Source organism: Mycteria americana, chromosome 17 (genome assembly GCF_035582795.1).
Source record: "Mycteria americana isolate JAX WOST 10 ecotype Jacksonville Zoo and Gardens chromosome 17, USCA_MyAme_1.0, whole genome shotgun sequence".
Taxonomy (NCBI): Eukaryota; Metazoa; Chordata; class Aves; order Ciconiiformes; family Ciconiidae; genus Mycteria; species Mycteria americana.
In genome coordinates, this window is record NC_134381.1 from 4,277,894 (window position 1) to 4,303,258 (window position 25,365).

General features: G+C 42.1%; 1 protein-coding gene across 5 annotated transcripts in view; it reads right to left on the reverse strand.

Moving 5' to 3' along the window:
* Window positions 1–975: 975 nt before the first annotated feature.
* TNC (tenascin C) overlaps window positions 976–25,365 on the reverse strand; it is a 73,156-nt gene continuing 48,766 nt past the window's right edge. For 2 of the 5 annotated variants that reach the window (XM_075519883.1, XM_075519885.1), the window contains 12 exons: window positions 17,923–18,195; window positions 12,315–12,437; window positions 10,915–11,058; window positions 9,619–9,738; window positions 9,024–9,167; window positions 8,056–8,186; window positions 6,929–7,061; window positions 4,943–5,094; window positions 3,914–4,010; window positions 3,077–3,238; window positions 1,626–1,789; window positions 976–1,142 (listed from right to left, as the gene is read on the reverse strand). In XM_075519883.1, the coding sequence (XP_075375998.1) occupies window positions 1,032–1,142; window positions 1,626–1,789; window positions 3,077–3,238; window positions 3,914–4,010; window positions 4,943–5,094; window positions 6,929–7,061; window positions 8,056–8,186; window positions 9,024–9,167; window positions 9,619–9,738; window positions 10,915–11,058; window positions 12,315–12,437; window positions 17,923–18,195 (1,754 nt within the window). In that variant the 3' untranslated portion in view covers window positions 976–1,031. Of the gene's footprint in view, window positions 1,143–1,625; window positions 1,790–3,076; window positions 3,239–3,913; window positions 4,011–4,942; window positions 5,095–6,928; window positions 7,062–8,055; window positions 8,187–9,023; window positions 9,168–9,618; window positions 9,739–10,914; window positions 11,059–12,314; window positions 12,438–17,922; window positions 18,196–19,675; window positions 19,949–22,121; window positions 22,398–24,742; window positions 25,016–25,365 lie in introns of all 5 variants that reach the window. The other 3 variants (XM_075519884.1, XM_075519886.1, XM_075519888.1) reach the window with 2 other exon arrangements.

Genomic DNA, 25,365 nt, shown 5'->3' on the forward strand with positions numbered 1-25,365 from the left:
GTACTCTTTTGTTAGTTATTCCCACCTAGATGGAGCAAGCATTGGTCAGTTACACTTAGAAAAACATGTAAGAAGCTTTTGGGAAGGAAAAAAATCTCTTCTAAAAGAAACCAAATCCTTATGGGCATTTCACTGTAACAAACCCAGCAGAATACTTACAACCAATCACTGACAAAAGGAACAGTTTTCGGTACGGGCTCAGCAGTGTAATCATTCTCAGCCTTTCTTTTATTTCCCCATCTAAGTAAATATACCCTGGACATGCACAAACTCAGCATGTATGAAAAAAGGTAGAAATTTATTTAAAAGTAATTGTGCTTTTATTTATTAAAAAAAATTTACAATCAGACACTGTCCTGCTGTGTTTCCAAAAGCATGGTTCTCTTAAAAATGACAAAAACTTAGCTTATTATTATTATCATTATTATTATTACTTTGTCATTATATTAATAATATTAATCTTATGCTTAAGTTTAAAAACATACTGCTTTCCCCTTCCCATCCCCTCCTTCTCTGTGGTACTTGATATATATAAAAAAAGGCTTTCCAAGGACCGAAGAATTTCAATTATAACTAATAATAATAATAATGATAATTAATCGTACACATTTGTGTGTGTAAAATATGGCTGGTTCTAAAACAAACTACCAATGTACAAAACTGTTCTCCCTCCCCTACCCTGGGCCACCCAAGAGATAGTCAGACTGTGGAAGAACTTTATCCCAGAGGCTTTCCGAGAAAATAAAAATTAATAAAACAACATACAACCCTTGAGATCGTTGTCTTTGGTGTGGAGGACATTACTGATGGGCAGCCGGAGCTGCTCTGCTGAAAACGCTGGGACACTTAAGGCTTGTTGTTTGGACTGCTGCAGAAGCCTCTGTTGGGCCAAGGGTCATGGATGCTTTGGTACGACTACCAGCTCCTCACACCCCGCTATCCCAGTGATGCCAGAGGATCCCCCCACACCCCCACTCTATATCCCTCCCCCCCATCACCCTGCCCGTAGCCCCTTCACCACCTCTGGGGCTTTACGCTCGCTTTCGCCTTCCTTCCAGATTTCGGAAGCTGGAGGGCCTCACCTTCATCTCTGCAAACTGGATGGAATACTCGTGGCCCTTCCAGTGGAACCAGTTAACACCCTGCAAAGACAAAGATGAAGTGTAGGACGTCACTTCTTCTCCTGTTGTCAGCCTTTAAGGCTCTCATTTCAGCTTGCAGTCTGTTTTCTGACTTGGGAACAGAGGCATAACAAAGTAGAGGGGCTTTGGGAAGCACAGGGCTCTGGCTGCTAGCATGCACGACCTGTACAAACAAACCCACATGCTGTCCCCTAGAGTTGCCACTCTTTGCCTGGCTTTCATGGCAGGAAGAACATCTTGTTTCACATGTTGAAAACTACAGTTGTTCCCTGAACACTTGGCATATTCCCTGTGTGGGGTTGGGATTTCACCAGCTGACATTAAATTCTTGGTTTGTGAGTAACTGCCCATATTTTTCCCTATGATCCTTTGGTCTGGAGAGTGGGCTTGGTTGGTGCTCTGATGTCTGGCTAGCTGAACTGCCAGACAGATCCATAATCGCAATTCCCCTTCATTACGGAAGCCTTCAAACACCAATCTCACCTGACTGTGGCTGTTGTCACCATATCTGCCCATCAGATTGACTCGGTGACAGTTCTTGTACCAGAATGCACCCTTGTATGACAAAGCACAGTTGGTGATGGCAGAATCGTTGTCCTTGTCAAAGGTGGAGAAGGACCTTCCGTTATGGTACGTCATGGAGTCACCTGCATGGGGAGACAAAAGAAAGAGCAAAGTCAGTGGTTTGCCTAGTTTAGGGTACATGGGAGTGACTATCCTGCAGAAAATGTTTGTATTGTGCCATGTACCATCTGTAAAGCCTGGCTGTACATCTAATTTTTAAAAAATTGACTTGTTTTACTACAGAAGGAAGTACACAATTTTTGTTGTGGGAGACAAGTCAAAATATTTTTCCAAGTGGTCTGTAATCCCCAACTGATTAAGTGGTTTTTCATGCAGCTCAATTTCTGCACTTTGTGCTGAAAGCTGGATTTTGGCCCTGTACAGAAGGCAGTGTGGACAAACCAAGTCCAAAGAGACCTCCCCAAGGAGTGAGTCAAGACCAAAGGAGTCTTCACGCTTAGCTGGTCCATGCGGTAAAGCTACCCATCTTCATTAGCTGGAAACATAGACAGAGAGATGTCTGCCTACTCCTGACTTCCCACTCTCAGGGTCTGGGTGCTCATTTGCAGACGGGTGCAATAGGAGCAGCCTTCAGTGTGTGCCTGGAGCAGAGCTCACATTCACACCTCAGGATCTGTGTTGCTCCATCCATTAATCTTAGACCGGAATGCTTAGGAAGAGGAAATAGTAGGATTGAATCTTACTAGCTGTAGCAGCTGCTACTGCTCTGCATCACTGTGTTTGCCTTAAATAGACATTAATTCTACTACTGCTGCATATCCTTTGTCTGTCTCCCTATTGGCTCTGTATAAAGTTCATGTAATGGTCACAGGGCAGAGTCCATACACACACATCTCTCTGGTCTGTTTTATGCACCTTGCAGCATGAAAGGTATCTCCTTTTAAGACATCCTGTGGAGCTGGATTTATCTCTTAATCCCCTGAAGCCCTGAAGAAGACTCAATAAGTCCAGTTTGCCCTGGTATGATGACAAAAGGCAGATGATTTGTTCAGCAAAATTACAGATCATATTATAGCAGGACTCTGCTGCATATTCCACTGACAAGAGATGAGGCTGTGCCAAGCTATTATTAGCTGTATAAACGACAGTGAAGCATTGGCCAAATGAGATATGTGGCTGTTTCATATACTTGTTTATATTCTGTCATAAGCATGCCATAAACTGTGGCACCTAAATGACTGGAGGATTTAAAACGCAAACGTAAAATATATTGGTATGTTCATATTTTCAAACATCTGACATACAAGAGGTACCTGCTGTGATGATGATCTGCAACATTCACACACTGTTACCTTGAGCCAACTGGGAGGAAATTGCAAATCATAAGAAAAAAAAATATTTAATCTCACCTGCTGTGCCACTGTACCCATCCACTCTTAGCCGGTATCTGCTCTTCATGTCTCCAACACTGAACCTGTCGTAGACAGCATAAGCTGTCTCACCTTTGTCCTGCAGATCCACGCGCAGCTCGTACTGGCCCTGAGAAGTGATTTTGTGAAGGTTCTCCAGACCTGTGGAAATAAATGAACAATCCATTTGTCTCCCCATGTTTATTTGCCTACCATCGTGTTATCCCCTAAAGGAGGTCATACTGGCCTGTATAGATACACCAGGGCATAAGCACTGGTGAGGAAAGTGAGCTATTTCAGCTGTAGGGTAATGTTAGCACAAAACCAAATAGATAAAAACAGGCTGATTGAGAGACCTCTTCCCTTCAAACCACAGTAGCAGGTAGCCCTTTGGGAAAAGTAATCAAAGTTGTGCTGTGTGATCATCATTGTCTTTCATTTACAACCAAATAAAATGTAGCACAATCTTTGAAAATTTGCTTTTTCTTCTATTTTCCCCACTTTGCTTTTGTTGCTGGGGGTGTTGCGGGAGTACAGGAAGAAGGTTTGCAGTTGCTTCTTAGGTTACCCCCTGACTCCTCACAGAGCACCAGTGAACATTGGTTTGCTGTGTTCAGTGACCCAAGAAGCATGACATCTACAAACTGCAACTGGAGGGATTGGCTTGGACCTGGCAATTTCAATCTCCCTCGCAGCATGCTGTCCCTAGCCTCCTTTGCACAGATTACGTTCCTGTTTACAAATACTCTTGCCAACTAAATGGAGGCTTCAAAGTGGCTCCTAGTCTATTGGGCTTTGTGTTTTCTTTTTTAAATAAGACAAATTCTTGCCACTTACCTATCCAGAATTCATCCTTAGGATCTCCAAAACCAGCCATATAAGTCTTCCAGTTCTTGTAGAAATCTTCCTTTCCATTTTGACGCCTCAGGAACACCTGCAAACACCACATGCCAGAATTGTTATCAACAGACTGCTTCTGACAGAAAGGGCACTAGCAACGTGGCTTTTACAAATGCAGAGCTTGGCATTGCTGCTCCCCTGCCCTTACCACCCAAAGCAGCAATCCCACTGCAATTACTGAATTGTACCAAGTCTGTTGAATGCTCCTTGTTTTTTTAAGTCTCTAGTTTATCTACTGGGTTGCCAGGCTCCCCTGAGTGATATGGCCTTTTAGTTCCTGCTCTCTGCTTTTTTAACAGCCCCTTGCAGTTCTCAGCCAAGATTCTCTATGTCCTCTAGTCTTCTAGCCATGCATTTCTCCAGCTCCTTCTTCCTTTCTGTGCCCTGGGTCCCTCTGACATGTTCAGATTTGAGGACATCAGTACAGAGAGCCGGCATTTTTATTGCCATTCATTTGTTGTCTGGGTGGGATGTGTCCTTTGTATAATGGCCTGGGAAGCCCATCCAGCCACCATGCCATGTGGCTGCTGAACAAACGCTTTCTCTGGCCTGTGCTTTAACCTCCTTCACTGACTCTCTCATTCAGAGTCAGTCCGCCCTCCCCACAGCTAATTAGCTATTTAGAAGGTATGTATCTGATGGTCTAAGATGGTCATTTCAGCAACCCCTATAGCCAGTGGAGAGAGATCAGTGCTTTTCCTAGGTGCTGAAACCAGTGATGTGACCCATCCTTTGGAGACACCTCTCTCTCCTCCAACTACAGAAAGAGCTGGTAACCTTGTTCTAGGCACCTAGGTGTCCTACCTGAGATAAAATTCCCCAAATTTATAGACAGGTCAGTGCTACTCTGATAGTAGAACACTATGAGGGATGCCATAGATGAGCAGGGATGGGATCTGTTACGCCCGCTCTTAGCACAGGCAGATGCGTGGTGAGGGTGGTGCAGGCCCTCTCCCTCTTACTCACAATCCATCCACCCCCGTCCTTGCCCATGTCGCAGAAAACTTGCAGAGGCTGAGCCTTGTCCCCATTCAGGTAAATTGTGTAGAGCCCAGAGGTGGTTTCTCCATTCAGGAGAGCCTGGGAGCAGTCTTTTGGGTAAGGATAGAGAAGACCAGCTGCACACACAAAAAAAGAGAAAGCAGTCTTTAAGAAATCAGCAATTACAAGGAACCTGTTGAATACAGATGACTCATGAAAATCTGTTGTAGGTCAATGGCACAGCCAGGTACAGAGCCCAGGAATGGGCTTGTAGTTGCTATCCTACATAAAAAAGATTCACAGTAAACAGCAGATGATGTAAATTTTTCTTTTGAATATGCTTTTGTACACTTGTCTACACTTTTGGAAGTGCTGTGAATGCCAGATAACCACTTCCTGCTATGATGGGAGTGCATCCTCCAGCTAAATATTTAAATGGCATGAGCTGTGTTTACAGCAACTTTTGGGTAAAACCAAATCTACCAATCTCCGATTATGTGACAGACAAGGGAGGGGGAAATACAAAGACAGGACTACAACCAAAAATAAAAATATTTGGAATATTTTGCTAGCAAGCACAGTATTAAATATGTTCTAAAACTAGGCTTTTAAAAAACAAAGCAAACAATAACAGTTGAAACTACAGGGAAATGTTGTTAAGTCTTTCTGACAAGCTAATAGCATCATTGCAGTCAGAACAACTTCTAACCCCCCAAAAAGCTTTTATTTTTTTCTTTTTAAATTCACTTAGGCCATTACCTTTTTCAGCCAATGGTCTAAGTAAGTGATGTTCTAGGTATGTCCATAGGAGAGTTTGTAACTGTGGCTGCTCACAGGGTGGCTGTTGCTCCCTTTCCAGTGTGTTGCACATCCCTGCCTGTGCCGCAGCTATGAGAATTTGCATCGGTTTTGGGATTTGCAGAAAAGCAGCTGTCTGCAGGGGGCTGCTTCAGTGTTTCCCTCTCACTAAATAGCACACAAATGTATGTTTAGAGTTAAGGCCAGGCTTAAGCATCTGCTGAACAAGGCTGTCACTGCATTCGTATGGGTGAAGGCACCCCATTCAGTCCCTGCTTATGGTCAATTTGTCAAACATCACTTAAATACACCCAGATTTAATTCTTCTCCTATTTCTGGTTGTGAATTGTCGCCTGGTGGAGTTCACCCTGCTCTACACAAAGAGTGGCTGTGGGCAGACTCGGGGCTATGTGACTTTTATTAGCACTTCTGTGAGGCTGAAGTTGGTACAAGTGGCAGGAGGAAGAATGGAAATGGCCGAAGGTCCTACTGGGTCTGAAAGGCTGGAAACCATGAAAAGTGAGACAAATAACAGGCAAGGTTTCACAGTTAATACTGAACAACTTTTTTTTTTTTTAATGTCAGCTGTGAAGTGACCTTCAGAGAACCCAATCTATTCTTGCATTCAGCTCACTGGAGAGCTGTCCTGTTAGGGCTGCAACAGACATGCTGTGTAGCTTTGCGAAAACCAATCTCAGAAAGAGGAGAAAAAAACTGCCCAGAAATTCACGTCCTCGGACCACTGAACTGATGTGTGTGTGTGTGTGTGGTTTGCTTCATTTCAACTTAAAATGCTGATTTGTTTTAACAGCTTGCTATACATCAATACAGAGGTAAATCAGTGTGTCAGTTTGGATTTTAAAGAGTACTGTTCCTTTTGATATTTTACATGGGAAAGGCAGGATATTTCATCAGAGAGAGGACTAGAGAGGTGATGTGGATGGATATAAAGAAAATAATTTCATCCTGCCAGTCTAGGGGAAGCAGATAACACTACAGCTCAGGAGGAACAGGGACTTTTGCACCGACACTACAAGCAAATGAAGTGCATACTGACAAATGGATTAAAAATCTTCTGTGAGGTCTGTGTCTGCTTATTGCAGAGCTCGGCGCTGTCCTGAGAGCAGTAACTTATATGTTATTTCAGCTGTGCATGTGCTCTAAGCTCCTTACTTGTAGTGAAAAGAGTCTGGATCGTTTTGCTCTTCAGGGATCTGTTCAGCGCCTGGAGTTTCACCGTGTACTGGGTAGATGGGCTCAGCTCGGTCAGGCTGTAGGAAGTTGTCTCGGGGTCTAGGGCGACTTCCTATGGGGAGGATAAATAATACAGGGAAATCTCTGTGAGAAAATAATAATAACCGGAACTGTTACATAGTTTAGTTTGTCACATTATTTTTTGTGGTAACTATTTATGGTATTTTTAACCATCAAAATTATTTAGTACAAACCTTCTATTCCTCTAAGATTTTTATCAAGCTAACTTTCTTTAGAAATTCGAGAAAAGTTGTCTGGAAATGAAAGTTTATCATCATAATGTATAAGCTGTTTAAAAGCAAGTGGTTTAAAAGCAAGTCAGCATAAATGTTTACATGCCTCGAATGTACACATTGTATAGATATCTCTGTGAAACTCATAAAAAATTGAGAAGAATCACCCTTTAGGACAAGGAAACATCATACTCCAGTCTTCAAAAGGCTGTTTTTCTGTAACTTAAAAGACTGATTTTCAGTAAGCTTAGGGAATTTGCCTTCTTGAAAATCACAACCCTTTCTGATATACCAGGCTGGGCATCCAAAATTATCTGGCATTTTTGCTGGGGTTCACCTCATTCATATTTAAGCATCTAGTGTAATCCAGTTATGTAGGAACATAATAAAATCATCGGAGAGCAAGAGGCACTTTCAAAGACGATTAATCCTGCCTCAGACACCTCACTTGCACAGGGCTGGATTCTCCTGAGTTTAGAAAGGAGAATCCCGTTCTTTGGGGTGTGTGAATTTATTCCATGATACAGGTCTGGAATGAGGGAAAATGGTTGCTTGTGCTTTTATCTGTATCGTGGAGAGATGACTGTCAAAATTCAAGCTGCAATTGAGCTTCTGTTTCAGGATATAATATAGAAAAGTACTTACGCAGGTTTTAAATGCATTTGTGTTCAAGCTAGCACTGAAACAGGTACTTAGCGTTTTACCATATTTAACTCAAGGCACATGATTATGTTCCATTGCTGGACACTTCAGTGCATCTCTACTGCCCGGTTTTGAGGCACAGCCCTTCTGGTTTGGTTAAAAGTGCTATACCTTGACTGTGCCATCAATGGACTCGTAGATCAGGAGATAACCAGTGACAGGAGCACGTGGAGGCCTCCAAGTTATCACAGCTCTTTCTGACTGAACCTCAGTGGCACCTAAATCTCTTGGAGCATCCAGTCCTGAAGGAGACAACAGATCAATTAGAATCACATCTATATAGAATTTAGTACACAGGCTATCTTATGGGCAGCATATTAAAATAGGCCAGGAAAGCAAACTTTTTCTCCCCAGAAATTCGAAATTAAAAAATATTTAAACCTAAATTTTGTGATTAAAAAGTAATTTTCCCACTGGATGTTTTAAAATAAAGGTATTTACGTTGTCTAAGTTAAAATATTGGCTTGTCTCAGGCACTTTAGTTTATAAGCAGTTGCACTGAAATGTCTTTTGAAACAAAATTGTGCTTTTCATTATTTCACACAAGAAGACAGATTGGTATTTACATATTCCCAGGAAAAAAAAACTTTGCTTCCAAAGATGCCTCTTTTGAATAGGAAAAATTTCATACTTGGTCTGGCTACAGCTTCCCTTCTCCACTGTAATTATAACACTGAATTTGTATGACAGGTCTTGGCTCTCTAGTTAATGCCCTGGGACAAGTCAAGTAACAGTCAGGAAAATGAGAAACATCCATGATTTCATTGATGCTCCCAGAAAGCCATAAGTATGAAACCAACTGGATACCTTCAGCATTGGTACCCCAATATCAGCCCTCAAAGAAGAGCTCCTGCTCCTGCTTTGTGTGAGAACCTGTAGAATTGGTGACAGAAAACCACCTTCTGGATCAGTCACACCAGCCTTCCACCAGAGAAAATTTGGTGCAAATACTATCAAAATTCAGGTTTCTAGTAAAAAAAGCATAATGAGCTGGCTGAGTTTATGGTATTAGAGAAATGTAAGCCAGGTGGGAATACAAGAGATGGCAGCTCTCCCTGCAGTGAGGTGGGACACAGCACCTGTAGTAAACTGGGTGGAGAGGGTCTCACTCTTCTGCATGTCCTTCAGTGCATGGACACGCAGCGTATACTCAGTTGCAGGTCGAAGGCCCTTCAGGTCATACTCCACAGTGTTTCCTGATACCATCTGAGTAACTTCTGGTTCTAACAAGAAAACACAGAAGAGAACAGGTCCCAGCATTATTCACACATGTCATGATGTACTCAACTCCATGCTCCACTCAGTGATTCTTTTTTTTTTTTTCACTAGATGTGAGCAAGCGCAAGATAGTAAAAGCCCAGAGCCTATCTTCCTGCTTACGCCTATGCTCAATCTGAATTAACACCAGAGTCCTTTCTCTAAAAGTATTAGCACTCTCTAGTGTTCATATGAATTTTAACACCATCTTTTCAAGAATATCAGTTATCTCTGTTCGTGTCTGAATTGGGAATGCTTAACTAAAATGATGATTTTTAAAATGCTTCCAGCAATGCATCTCCTTCAAATAACAGCCCCCTGCCATCCTCCTGGAGTCACATTGCTGCACCCATTTCTGAGCATCTCTTGAGAGCTGTAATGCTGTCAGCTCCCTGACCCACCGCTAACTCTTCTTACCATCCTCAGAAGCATAGGAGACAACGTAATTATCCACAGCAGCAATTGCTGGCTGCCAGGTTGCCAGAGCCTCAGAGTCTGTGATGTTCACCACTACTAGGCCTGACGGGCTGTCCAGAGCTGAAAGAAAGAGAGTGACAGATTGAAGGAATTTGACAAACATTCTCAGCTCTGTGCAATGCTCTGTTGTAAATATATGATATAAAATGCGCAAACACTGCTGCTTGATGCAGCTTTTATGATCCCCTTTGGAATAGCGGAGCTCTGCAGAAAAGATGGGAGTGCCTATAAAGAGACATCAAATGCCTCCACTGGAAAGGGAGGTCAATGAGTGAAAAGATTAAACACTGGGAACAGACATAACTATGTTCTCAGATCAGTCTTGATTTCATCAATCTTAACGGCTCTGTCAGAGCTGACATATTTCTCTCAACACCCTCAAATCTGGACTGCTTTTTGGAGCAAACTCAGGAGACAGAGCTGGGAAAAATAACTAATGTGATGGCAACTGATAGCCACTGTGACCTTCCACCAGCTTGCCCTGCATGTTTAAAAATAAACCAATCAAACAGCCAGCCAACCATCCAAAATCCCCACATGTCCTGCCTTGCTTCCTCAGGGGACTCTATTTCACACATTGTTTTATGCTCTCCCTGAATTGGGGTAGATATCTGCCTCCAGTACCTCTGGAACGGGCTATAAATTTCATGATATTATCCAATACTCATCATCTTGTTCCTTGCCTCAGTTCTCTGAATACTTGTTAGCCCCCCAAAAAAGAATGAATGCAATGAGACTGCAGGGTGGGGTCAGCAGGCGCGTAGTGGACCCTCATTTCCTGCAGGGATATTTAAAGCTGTATTGAAGAAAAACCAGGAGAGACAATCTTTTTATGCTTAGAACACAGTCTGGAACCTGGGAGATGTGGCGTTTGAGTCCTGGTCTGAGAAACTGGTCTGAACTGCTCAGCTGAGCTGGCCCTTTGCTCCCTCATCTGTAAAATGGTATTAATTAAACTTCTGGGTTTTTTCTGATGTATTAGGACTGTAAATACATGAAGTGTCTCTGTCTCACTGCAAGTTGGTTCAGCACTTAGCAAATGGGATCCTGATCAAACTTACAAGTTCTATACTCATCTGAAATACAAAGACACAAAGAAAGAGGGTAAAAAACTTCCTACAGTTTGTGCGGACAGCAAAAATGGGATCTCAGTGGGTCTTCAGCTCCAGTTCCTGAGTCTCTCCTATAGCACAGACAATGCATTTGAAAGCCTGCTATTTCCCCTTTATATATTACCTGTTTTCAGAGTGCCAGAGATGGGTTCACTTTCTTCAAAGCCTTTCACAGAGATGATACTAACATTGTAGTCTACACCTGGGACTAACTTCACCAACTTGGTCCTTGTCTTGCTTCCATCGACTGTAACAACATTTGGAGTACCTAGGATGAAGCCAAATGTCAAGGGATTAGTGACACAATACTCCAGTAAATGCCTGAAGGATGTGTTTCAAGTTAAAGACATTATGACCAACATGGATGTACTTGTACAGGAGGAAGTGAATTTTCCCCAGGTAGTCATGATCACCAATGTCAAAGGGCAGCCTCAGGAAAAAATATTGCTGCCATGACACCTAAATCTAAGACACTGGTTTGTATTCATTCCTAGTGGTATGCCAACAGTAAGAAAAAATTAACATTTCTGTTCAGAAAAATATAATTTTACAAATTACATGTAAGGTGAAAACACAGCACTCTCTACATGGAAGTTCATACACCTGCAAGGACAGGACTTGCAGTTTAGATCTGCGTTGTTTCTGGTAAGGGTTGGAAGTTTCTCCTTCACCCACCTAATTTTGAATAATGATATAGTAGATACTATTTTAAGAGGTGCTCCATGTGTGGGTGAGGACTTAGGACACATATTTGTTTCAAATTCTGAGTTTATTCCAGGAAAGCACTTAGATAAGTGCCTAACTTCATGATTGTGGATTGCTCCTTTTCTTCTGTGGGATCACTATGTATTTGAAGTTGCATGTGTGCTTACATACTCTGTTGCCTAAAGGCCTATATCTTCACTTGTCTTAGTCAATAGCATGTCTTTTACGGTCCTGATGTCTGTAGTGTTTGCTCTTTAGCTGTTTCCTTTCAGAGATGTCCCTAAGTTATGCTAAAAATCTGTTTAAGTATAGGAATTTTTTTAAGCTGAACACCAAAACAGAGATATAATGGAATGAAACAACGTTGAGGACTACTAAGAAAAATCACTACCTTGGAAAACTATTATAACCATGGATTACGATTATTATTTCCAAGGGCCACCTTTTCAAATACGCTTAGCTCATAAAGTGCCTAAAAAATAATGAGACGGTCTGGAAATAAATCCTTACTGAGGAGGCTCAGTGGGAACAGAGATTTTTGTGAACATGGCCCTATGAGGGGTACAACCATTCCAGCATCTAGCTCTGAGCTCCCTTAAAAGTCTTGTTGATGGGATGTGGGACACTATGTTCAGACAGAGGTTGGCTACTGGGACCAGGTATGCACACGCACATTCCTGGTCAGCAGTTTGAAGAAAAAAGAGATGATCTCCGTAAGATCATCTGGGAGATGCACTGAGAGATGGATATCAGCACAACAAACCCTTTCTGCTCTCTCTTTTACCATCTTCCTCCCTGTCCCTCCTCGCAGTTACTCACCTCCTGTGACAGGGACATAGGAGATCCGGTAGCTCTCCACGCGGGTGCGAGGGGGTGTCCAGCTGACTGTAGCAGAGTTTTCCGTGATGTCAGAGAAAGAAATTCCCTTGGGAGATCCAACAACTGTCAGTGGAGAATAGAGAATAAACACACCACAGAGAAAGAAAAGGTAAATAATTTGTTTATCAGTCCTTAGTGCTGGAACACTGATTTTTCTTATCCCTCTATCCCAAGAGCTGATGCTGTCAATATTCTGTCCTAAACACTAATGCAGGGTGTACCACACAGTTAATGGTTTTATTATGTACTGTCAGCAACAATCTATTTGGTCTAAATTTTCCTTTTTCAGTAACATTACAGTAGTGCATAGCTTAAAAATACCCCAGACATATATCTACATATCATGTACACAGAAGTAACAGAGATCTCAGTGTTACGGAAAAGTATGGAAGAGTACTCACAGGAATGCCATTCTATTACCCAGGGGTCATTGTATTTATAATTTTTTCTACCCCAGTTTCACTTGGATGATTTTTAGACTTTCCATGGAGTCTCAGAGCCCTGTCTGTGACACACAGCAACGGCAGCCCTTAGCAGTGGAGAGATCTCTCTTCCTGAGCACAAAGTTTCTACTATAGGATGCCTAAAAAAGACCTGGACTCAATTGTGTGAGTTCATCAAGGGTCCATCCTTTCAAGCACTGACTGCCTGTAACTTCTGTTGGCTTCAAACTAGAAGCAACAAGATTTTCTTCTTGGAATCTCTATCTGAGACCATGATTTTTCTTAGGTACATTCAAGCACATCCATCCAGAGGACATCCAAGTACAACCATCATGAGGAAGGCACTTGTAGTTCCACTGCAGCTCTTTGTTGTACAACCCAGCCTTTCCCTCTATAAACCTGAGCACTACATTTGCCCATATAAATTAGATCAGTCAGCTGGGCAAACAAAGCCCAAGTTTCACCAAAATGACCCAATCTTAAGATGCAAACCAAAACATATCTGAAACATTCCAGTTTAAGGCTTAATTAAGCTATTGCAAAACAAGCATGGAAAGGGATTCTGGAAGGTCATGGTAAAAAGACCTGCCACTTCAAAGTTTACATTGATCATCTCACTTCCAATTTGCTTTTTTGACTGTAACCAAAACATCCCTGACGTGTTAAAAAAATATGCGGCCCACACAGAGTAAGCCATTAGCACAAAGAGGAGAGATACCAAACATCAGCCACATTAAGAGCGGTGGAGACAGGCTGAGGGCAGGGGAAGGGGGGCAAGAGGAGAAAAAAAGTGACTGTGCCTGAAATAGCTTGGAAAGAACGTGTCTGCGGGAAAGAAGTCAGAGGGCTGTTTGTTCCATGTGTCCCCAAAGCTCTAGCAGTAATGTACTAAATCAACTGAAAGACAAGGAAAGAAAAACAACTGAGCTCTCAAGAGAAATGTAAATTATTTCTCTGGAGCTCACTAGACATGTTGCGTTTGTGGGGTTTGCTCACATGGAAAAGCCAAAAAAAGAAAGAAAAGACTTAAAGATAAGGAAGAAAGCAAGGTGGGGTTAGTAAAGCTACACAGCACACAAAGTTGCTACTGGTTTAGGTACAGTCTGAAGGAAACAGAAGAGCATAAAGAAAACCTGGGAAAGAGAGAGAAGTGAAAATCACTTCTGTGATTTTGCTTCACATTGTAGGTGCCCTTAGTGACTGCTGAAAAGTGCTGGTGATGACTCTGGAGACCAAAGAGATGGACCAGCACTTGGTTTTCATACACATGGGCAATTCCAGCCTTTCCTGGAAAATAAAGTACCCCATCCATCCCGCTTAGACTCTGCTGTGCACACTTCCATGGGCTTCATGCTTGTTTTCTGTACCAGGTGAACTGCGTAACAAACAGTAGTAAGGAGAGCTTTGACTATGTGAGAGTTCCACATCCCCAGCTACCCCAACTGCAGCTACTTTCCTGGGAGCAAACCTGGCAAAGAAAGTATAACAGACCATCAGAGCAAGCATCAGTCCTGGAATGAGTCCCAGAGATGTAAGAGAGTGGTACCTTTGAGCACCTTTGAGGGAAATTAAAAAGGAGCAAATGAAACCATCTTCTTGAGCTACCTGAAAGCAAAAATTAAGCAGGCATAAAAAATGGCCAGCGTGCTTCTGTCTTGTCACTCATAAAAAACCTCAGTTCATCTGTTGGGCAGACACAGGTAATTAGCATTATCCTCCAGCATCATTCCCCATTACCTGTATGAGAGTCAGAGAACTTTCCTGTGAGGTTGCTAAAGCACCCATGATACCTTAGTAGCTGCTATTCTTTGGGGATTTTTTTGCTAAAAAATTGTTCTTTCATTACTAACAGACGGTAGAAGTATGTTCACTGGCTTTCTTCTCCTACGCAACAGGAAGCATGAGGTTGCATTTATTGTGTATAAAGAGCATGTGAAGTGTTTTGTGATCCTCTCAGATGAAAAATGCTGCCACAGTGTGGCAAAACACCATTAGAAGAAGAGGAAAGTAGCAGCATGAGACCCACACTTCCTACCAAGGATATTAAGTGGCACATAGCCTTGTTGCGGTCTCCCGGTGAGGGCTGAATTGCACCTTAACAGATATTATACAGATGAATTTCCAAAAGACACTGACTGTCCCTCTGAGAGCAGCAGAGGACAAACTCCCTTGTGCCAACTTGATTAGACACTGCAGATCTGTATGATGTTGCTTTGCACTACAGTGATTTTATAATTAATGTTTTCTATCACAGCAGAATTGATGAGGGTAAACTCACAGACAAATGCAGAGGGTAGGGAGAGTGGGTACCATCATCACGCCAAAGAAGATAACCTTTTAACAACATTATCATCAGCATTTCTGGGGGAAAAATATTGCTGTTCACTTGTACATATGAGTAAATAATGGAGGAAGAACTACTTGTGATGGGTGTGGGAAGATACGACTTTATTGTCAACACCCATGCCCAGCAGTTTCACACCACATTCCTGGTGTGATGGGAGCAAGGAAGATCATCTCAGCCTCTGGGCAAGTTATCAGCTGCAGGACCAACACAAGCTACATGGAGAAAATGGCAAATGCCAGTCCTGCCCTACTCATCCTTTCCACATTCACGGCTGTCACTAGATAACTGCCTTGCTAACGTCTTCTTAAAAGAGAAAGAAGGAAAGAAAACCACAGAGGAGGACAAGGCAGCGAAAGGTGAACACTGCAAGATCTTTCCTCCCCCTCCTTCCCCATGGTGGGTGGGTGGTTTGCTGCACAAAGATAAGAGATGAGACCTTCAGAGAGGATTGCTTGGCAATGCTCAAACCAGACTCCCTCAACTGCACCAATTACACCAGCTGAGGACCTGATCCCCGAAGACTGCATTTGAGTATACAAGGGTACGTGCCCTTGTATAGGGAAGAAGGAGGACACTGTGAGTGATAAATACAGAGAAGGATTTTCAATCTAGAGTATTTTCCTGCCTTCATTTCCATGGTAGTGTTCGGTTTAGGTTTGTTGGTCTGTTTGCTACCTTTGTTCCAACTGTTATTTTCCTATCTCCTCTACTAAAGCTAAAGACTTCCTAGCTAATTTATTCCTTGCTCACTTGTAACTTGTACACAGGCCAGAATAAAGTAAGGCTGAATATAAGCCTGTCTGAGCTACCCCTTTCAGCGATAGAAATATTTATTTGCAACCAGACTGGAAATGCTATAAATATACATATGTTTGTCTAATAATCACTCCTAAAAAAGAAATTGGATGCCTTGGTGGCCCAGCTACCCAATGTGGAGTAACCTGCAGTCCAAATTATTTGGCTGGATTTTTGTGGCTCCAGCTCTATTATCAATTATCCATGGGCTATTTACATCTGACAAACATCTTTTGGGCTATTGGCTTCAGTAGGTGACGTGCTAAATCTCCCTGAAAGGGCTGAATAAGAATGTAGTCATGAGGGAAATTATAACTCTTAGTTGTTTACCATAAATATCCTGGAAGTCAGTGAAAATGGGGGCATGCTGCTAACAAGTGCAGTTGACTTTAAACGTCCCTCTCCTTTATGAGTCAACCCGCATGAGCCTGGAGAAAGGTGGCTTGTGATGGATGCATGTTCTGCTTCATGTAAATGTCTGGGTGAGTGTATAATATGCCCTTGCTGTTTATTCAAGGGATGTGATGGCAATCAGTGGAGCTGGTCAGAAATGTGCCTTTCCATGCTAACAACTGGCACCACAGACATTAAGGTGAATCATGAGGCCATGCTATTTCAGGAAAAGCTGTTCAATACTGAGTTATTGTTGTCCCTTCTCTGTGCATTGTCTGGAGTACACTGCTACAGCTGGGCAAATGCCTCTCTTATGCGCTTGTGTTGGCTTCCTCACACGCTGAACTTACCTGGTCCCTTCTCGTTCCCCTCCTCCTGGAATTAGGTTGATTTGAAATGACTATGTTTTCATATCAGCAAGCTCAAAATTTTTAAGAGAGTGAATTTGGGTCAAGGACATTACTTCACTTGTTTTAGATTTAAATAAGTTTCAAAATGAAGCCATGATTTGGGTGGAAAAAAATTGAAAAGCTTCATTCAGAAGTGCCAAAATGAAATGCTTCAAATTATGAACCTTTTTTTTTTGTTTAAATTAATCTAAGGAATTCAACCTAAGCCTCGAGAACTTTTTACTTGACTAATAGAAAAATAATAGCAGAAAAAATATTCCAGTTACAAATAGCAAAAACTTCCTTCTTCTCCCTGGCACTGGGAAAATGAAGCTCTGTTCTGGTGGAGATTTTTCAGAAACATACATAGGTTTAGGCTAACTTCAGACAGAAGACATTTGCAGCTACGTTTACAATGTTTCATCATTAATGTGAAACTATGAAAGGCAAGAACTCCAGCTTTGTGGAATTGACATGCTGCAACTGAGGGTTAAGGCCTTGATATTTTTAAACCAAAATGGCATGAAGTGGCAGTCATATCTGCATCTTTTCTTCTGGATGATTTTACCTGGGTAAGTCACTAAGCTAATTTACATCAGGATTTTTGACACACAAGAATGAGAATATATAGCAACTTCTGCTGAGGGAGTTCAAAGCTTTGATTTTGCAAGAAACTCAAGTTTAGTTTGAATTATCAAGCACATGTTGCTCCTGGTAAGATCAGTCTAAGTTAATGGTGCTTAGTCCTTTGCTGATCTAGCCGTAAATAAACTTCTCAATAGCTCTGGTAAATTCATTTTGTCATACCTCTTTTCTAGGGAGGTAAATTGTTGTGGAGTGGTGATATGTAATTAGTCCCAGGAAATCACTGAAAAAGGCTGATACAGAGACAATATTTCTTGGCTCTCGAAGCCAGTGCTTTAATTGCTAGACTCTGCTGCCTAATTCCAGATCATGAAAGTAATTAAATGAAACTATATTAAATAGATAATTATGAAGGCAAGGAATCTGAGATGATTGATTATGAATAACTACATCCCATTGGACCAGTAACTTGGATAAGGGACATGCAGGAGACAGTTCAAACACCTCAGTAACAGCCCAGGCTGGCTGTGAGAAGGAGAGACACTGAAAGAAACAGGTATGAGCATGTTATGCTTTTCCTACTGCAAAGACAGTACCTGTGGTTGCTACTGCATTTACAGGTTGGGAACGCCGTCCACTGCTAAATCCATAGAGCTCAATTTCATATTCAGTACCCTCTTTCAGCCCTGTTATATCCTGGGTGCGTTCATGGCCTGGTACTATTAGTTCCAGTGGATCAGATTTCCTTTTGGTATCCCTGATTTTTAGAACAAAACTGTCGAAAACCCCATCATCTGCAGTCCAGGACAGACGGAAGCCATCTGGAGTAGCATCTGAAACCAGAAGGTTGTCGACCTCGGGTTCTGCTTCTAAAAAAGGAGAAGATAGCGGTAGGAAAAAGAAATGATTTTTTTAATCGGTTCATTAGAGACCTGCCTGAGGTCTGGATATAGCATACTGCAAGAATCCGACCACAGTGCAAAGAAAGGGAAACAATCTGCCAGCTATTGAAAAAAAAAAAAAAAAAAAAGAATATTAGCATTATACACATACTAAAGAAGATATATGTGAGTGTGTACAGGCCCATTCAAACTTTCACTCTTAAATAGCAAATCCACTGCATGGACATACACCATTTGCCTCTGACATGCAAAGTTACACATGCTAATAGTAAGTTTTATGTGCATTTCTCCCTTGCTACCTATGTGAAACCTTTATGTATGATAAAAGCAAGCTCTTGTTATAGAACTGCAGGCATGCCTGTAATATTGTCAGGTCTCTCTCTGTTAGGAGGACAACATAGAAACCACTTGAAAGAGTATTTTTCTTCATGCAAAACCCTTATTTCATGCACTTCTGGCATCTGTGATGCTTCTGATCAGATGAATCCTTTACTTCAATATTAAACAAATGCTGAAGTAGCAAAGGGGAATCATGAGAATTCATATCCCTTAAACAGCACACTTAAATTCAAAGGCAAGACCTACTGTCTTTAGTGAAAGAACCCATTCAAGAGGATCACAGGAGCTGTAAGTTATTAATTACCTGCAAAATATCTTTAGCTCAGTATGGCCAGGCATTATTACCTAGAGAAATGCTACTGGAGTGGTTACTATCTTACAGCATCTCCAATGCACTTCTCTCTTCCACAGAAAGACATTCCGATTTATTTTCTTGCGAACCTCTAATCAGGTAACCCCCAGCTTTACTGCTGCATAGACAGCAACATGCAGATGAGACTTGATGGTTATGGGGCTAGAGAATCAGTCTGCAATGATTTTTCAAGAAAGCTCAAGTGCTGCTGGAAAACAGCAGCTATGATGAGGTTGAAAACGTGAGCTAAGGTTTTCTGAAGAGAGATGCCAGCTTCATGGGTGGCAATGATCACACTCGACGGTCTTTGGGTGGAACCCACACAGACAGTGAAAGAAAGGAGGCCATGGGCAAGAAATCCATGACTCTTCCTGAAGGTCCTGATGGCTGGCAAGTTGGAGAATGCTGATGTGCCCAGCAGCTGTTAACAAGACGAGCTTCCGCATGCAGCCATTTTTCTTTAAAGACTTCGGTTAGAAGTACCTGCATGACCATACCAGAAACTTTCACCCAGCAACCCACGTCATGCGCCTCTACAGGATCCCTCATAAAGACAAAAGAGAAACATCAAGTTAAAAGGAACAGAATTTCATTGGTGAACCTATCAATCATGAGGAGTTATATGTAGCCACGATGCAGAAAAGGATGCAAAAGCCAAGGTTTGCTTTGCAAATGGATTGCATGAAACATCTTCCATGTGAGGAGAAAAGCAAGAAAGAAAGTGTGGAAGAGAACAATTTGTTCACATTAAAATACCTGTAACGGCCACAGTGCTTAGGGGCTTTGTTTGGTGCCCCTTGGCAAAACCATAAAGCATAACCTCATAGCCAATGCCAGTAATAAGGCCTTTAAGCTTCAGTTGCCGCTGGGCTCCTGTAAGGAGGAACTCCTGTGGGTCCAGCAGCTTGCCAGAATCCACCACGACTACTAGAAAGTTGTCAAAGGCATTCTCCGATGCCATCCACGACACTGTGAACCCATAAGGGTTAATATCAGAGACAGTTAGGTTTTCCAGTGGGGGCATGGCCTCTAAAAGAAGGGAAAGTGCAAAAACACACAAAAAAAGAAGCGAAAAACATTGCAAATTAGAAAGTGTCACAGATTCCACCAAACATAAATCACATTTTTCCTCAAAGTATGGATTTAATAGAAGTGCATAGCCAGGACCACAAGACTAGGATTTTCAATGGAGCCTCCAGAAGTTAGATGCTCAATTCTTAATTTTCATCAAGGGTGTCTTAGCACCTCATCTCACAAGCTCCATTGAAATTCCTTCCAAGCTCGCTGTGTAAGCACTTTTATTCTGCTACACATACGCTGTAAGACAGTTACAACCAAAACTGTTTAGAAATGCTATGCATAAAGCTTTCATTTCCTTCCACTTGTCTCCACCATCAGTGCTTTAGGGACAAGCCTCAACTTTGGCATTCACAATTCTTGTATTTTGCTGCTTTACCTCTCTATTTCACGTGAATATCTCCAGCTTTTCCTTTCAATAGTGGAGGGGTCAGAGATGCCAGAATGACTGCCAAAAGCAGGACATTAATCAGTCAGGGTCATAGCCAATGCAAGTACTAAATACTTGCAAGATCGTTTTTTGTGGGGGATAGGAGATGCACTGGATAAGGGCAGGGGCTAATGACTGCAGAATAGAGCAATAATCTGTCCAAAGAGCTTCACAGGCAGCTGCTAGTGTGGTATGTTGACAACTTAAAGAAATTCCAGTGAGGGGTCTTTTTTTTTCACATCAGCATGACATTTGTTGAAGTTTAGAGGCTGTGGATCAACTCCTCAAAACTTTCCCACCAAGTCTCTGAAAAAAAAGGGCCAAATTTTCACAAGATAGTTTCTCAGTGTATTTTGCTCACTCAAAATCTGACAAGTCAAATAGGAAGATCAACTGGCTCTGATAAGCCCTGGCCTTGATCCTGGATCCCAGGCATTGCTAGTGTTTCTCTAAACTATTTGTCAAAACTTGCTTTCTTGGCTCAGGAGCTAACTCATTCAATCTTCCAATCACTCAAATTCCACTCACTTTAAGAAAATAACAGTTAGTTAAACAGAGAACTTTCACTGGGAAAGGATTTGGAGTTTCATTTTGACATTTCACAACTGCTGAAATTGATGTTCTGTTAGAATTTGGCATAAAAATTCCCTCCTAAAGTTTTATAATTTGGAAGTCCTTATGTTTTGATGTTTACACATTTGGGTGCCAGAGATTCAGCTCAAATTTACTCAATTTGGAGACATTTTTGCAGCTTACTTGCTTCTAATCAAGCAATCCCAAAGATTCACATTTTGGTTTGGTCTCTGGGAGGGTGGGTAAACAAATAATGAGCCCAAAATGCTGAAATTATTTTCCTGGGATAGGTGTTGAGTGACACCAACTCTCTAAACCCAGCAGGTTTATGTGAACTGCTGGCACATCCTTCTGCTGTGTAGAGAGTGCCACATGTTTACCTAGCTGTGGGAAGCCTCCTCTCTAACTGTGTGACTAAATGTCATCAGAGGGCAGGTAAGAGCTGCTGCAAAATGCAACCATTTGTCTTAAGGAAAATGATCATGGACATTGCCTTTCACAGAAACGGACAGCCCAGATGCTGGAAGGGATGCTGCTACTGCAACTGGTGTTCCCACTGCATGTTAATGAAGAGAGGAGAAAAAGGAAAAGGCCTCAATGTCTCCATTAATCCTCTTTAAGGATTAATGTGACAAGCCCTAGTAAAACATACTGGCCACATAATACGTAGAAGGTGAACTCTGTGGCATTTATTTGATCATCTAGGAGGCATGTGATATACAACCGATCCCAGTCAAAATCTGGCCAAAATATTCAGACATAAGGGATGTGTTGAGGGGACATCACAGGACAGGAGGTGTTCTAAAATGCAGTCCTCTCTGGATCCTTCAGATGCAACTACTGAATATTAGGCAAATTTCCCCCTCAAACTTCAGGAGTTAAAAAAGATTATTCGAAATGGGAGAAAGAGGGCTCTTAACTCACTTTAAACTAGTACTCCTCCTAGAAATTTTTTAAGGTCAACATGACTAGTCTGACCCATCCTTGCACTAAGTTTGCAAACAAAAGCATTGCTGCTGGACAAGATATTCAGTGCTGTAGAGAGTCTTTATTTTTTTAATCCATGCTGTAATAGATATTTTTATAAGCCAATAAATAGACTACAAACTTTTAAGCAGGTACCTGTCATGACAAAAGCAGTGAGGGGCTCTGTGTGAACACCTGCATTGGTGGTCCCCTTAATGTTAATATCATAGCCAGTGTAATCTAGCAGGCCTGAGATGTGAGCGCTGCGAGCACCTCCTGACACTGTAAGCTCCTGGGGTTCATGTGCTGCATAGGAATCTCTAATGTGTATAACAAACTTGGCAAAAGGCCCATCTCTTGTGGTCCATGAGAGGTTGAAGCTGTCGGGGGTAACATTTGTGAGTGTGAGCGTGCCCAGCTGTGGCTCAGCCTCTGAAGGAGAAAGGAACACACGTGAAGAGAGAGCATTACTCCGGGGGGCTGGGGGAATTAGCAGTGGAGGTTTACAGATGCTTAAAGATAAGGCTGAAAGTTTTAACCTTGTTTTGCAGTGGTTGAAGAAAAAAAAAAAGGAGCATTGCAATAGCTATTTTGTAAGGTTTTGGAAAGAAGCCACTGAAATTAGTGCTGACTCTTAATTTATTTTTTCATTCCATTTTCTTAAGAAACCTCAATTTTCCTAATGAAATGCGGGCCTGATTTACAGAAGCACCAACAGCATACAGCCCTGTGGTAAAGCCATAAAAATTGCAGGAACTCCGCACTGGGAATTTGATGGGAATAGAAACCCACAGCAATTCCAAAGTAGATAAAGTAGGATTCAGGCAGGAATTAGGTGAGTCCAAAACAGACATCCCTGAAATCCCAGTTCAGCTTCTGTTTAGTGTTTCTGTTGCCTGGAGTTGTAGATACTTTTATCTTTGGACCCTGAAGTTTATGAGGGGTTTCAGTCCTAACAGTGATTATCTCAGCACTAATCTCAGCCCAAAACCTCCCTGGACTCCACAGATAAGGTGTTCCTCATCCTCTGATTAGGCTCAATCAGAGAATATCTAATAGACTGAATCCCCCCCTCCCCCCAACACTGCTGTTGCTCTCCTTTCTGACTGTTCAGTGGTCAGGGCACTTCTTTAAGAAGCAAATACTTGCCTTTTCTGCTAGAGAAAATTCAAAATTACATCTCTCCCTTGCCAGGGACAACTTGGCCTTCATGCTATGGGGGGAGGGAGGCGAGCTCCTCACCCATCCTGTTTTAAAGCTATTTAGCTTTAAAATTTAGCATAAAATCATTAAAGATTCATTAGAGCACAGAGAGGTCACAAACATGACCTGGTAGTCAGGTGGTCAGAGAATCCTGTGTCTGCTCTCAGGGCTGATTTCTATTTTTTCTCTTGCCAATTGAGTATAAACCAAGAACACCTTGGGAAATGCAGCCAGTAAGATAGAGGGAAATAACTATGTAAATGGTTCATGCTGGGAGAAAAGAAAGAAAGATGTATCCCACCAACAAAAAGAACAGTGAAAGAATGAAACCCTTTCTTAACTAAAACATGAACTGCTGCAAGATGTTCCAACTTTTACTCCCGTTCCCCTTTGCAAGACTTTTAAATAATAGTCCACCTTCTTCTCTGGAAATATCTAGGAACAGGCGAATCCAAGTGGCCCCAATTAAGGACACATGCTGTTGTCATGCTGTCAACCAGTGACCATCAATGCCTTCATGGCTGACAGTGAAGATGTCACCATGTAAGCATGGTACTTCCGAAGGCAGGGGTGGAGATGAGAGAATATCCACAAAGCAAACAGGCTTGGGTGGAGAAGCCAGCGAAACTGAGCATGGAGCCATGAGCCCCGCATGCAGGTCAGAGAGGACAAACCAATCCTTTCCAATCTCATCCTGAAATGGCCACATTCCTCCACATGCCACTTGCATCCAGTCAGGCACGTTCACATCATGACACCCAGACTCCAAAGAACACTACATGCAAAATAAGTTGAAATTATCTCTTCAGGCAAGTCTCCTGCTACCCTGGAATCACCATCATGATAGGAAAAGCTCTGACATCCAGTGAAACCAGACATGTCTTAGATACTCAAAGGTAGCAATGCAAGTGACAGAGTGGTGGGCTGACCATCAAGAAAGGGTGGACTTCCCTTTTGAGCCCTGCTGTCTGCTGGGAACACACAAAAATGCTAGGCAGAAAGAACATCAGAACCCGCACAAGGTGGCCAGACCACTCCATGCAGTTTTGGTTGATCATTTAGCATGCTGCATGAAACTCCCACAAGAGATGCAAATGTCTTGGCAGACATTTGGTTTTAAGAACAAAGAACCAAAATGGCATGCAGGTGCCTCTCCAGGCTGATAAAGACATGAAGGACTCCCACCCACAAAAAAGCAAGTAAGGATGGGATGAACAAGAACTTTATTCCAGATCAAGTGCAAAGATACTCTGTGAAAAATATTAGCCATCTGGAGCAAGTCAATTATATATACACAGAACTTGCAGATAAGTGTATATATAAGGAAACCAATCATGGTTTACTACTGACTCCCTTAATGCTGGGGGCACTTTTTCAGCCTTTCCCATTGTCTCAGATCTCTCTTTTTTCCAAGCGCTCTCAAGCCCAGCGTTTTTCAGCCTCCCCTCATAGTGATCTCCCTATAATTTACCAAAGGAACGATGACGAGTTGGAGCCATGTTTCAGAGCAGTTCGGTGGACAGCAAAAGACAGAAGAGAAAAAAGCAAACCTGGAAGGTGAAGCAGTGAAATACCTGTGGTTGCCAGTGCTGTCAAGGTCTGACCACCTTGCCCATCAATTACACCATGGAGTTGGACAGTGTAATTAGTGGCAGCTTTGAGGTTGGTGACTACATAGCGCCGGGAGGCCCCTGGCACTGTGTGCACCACGGAGTCCAAAGGGAAGTCAGAGTTTCTGACTTCTAGAATAAAATGGTCAAAGGCATTGTCCTGTGCTTCCCACGCGAGTGACATGCTGTCTGAGGTAGCATTTGATACAGTGAGTTTGCTAAGGAGAGGTTCCTCTACTACGGGAAGAAAAACAAATGGAAATGTATTGCAATTATTAAAACCCAAAGCAACAAAATAAAATAATATAGAAGTTTGAGTTCATATGAGCCACAGGTCACAAAAATAATCTAGCCTTGTGTTTCTCAATGTTTTCCATACCACAACCCCTGCAGTCACCCTACCCATGTTACCCATGATTCAGTGAGGATATTCACAATCTGCTGATACTAGACACTGCAACTCTGTATTATCTGATCACTGGAATTTGATATTCTACTGAATGTCATTGACCACATTAATATATCGCTATGACAGATTGCTATGACAAATTTCCTAAGATCATGTCAGCAGGCAAAACTCAGTAGAG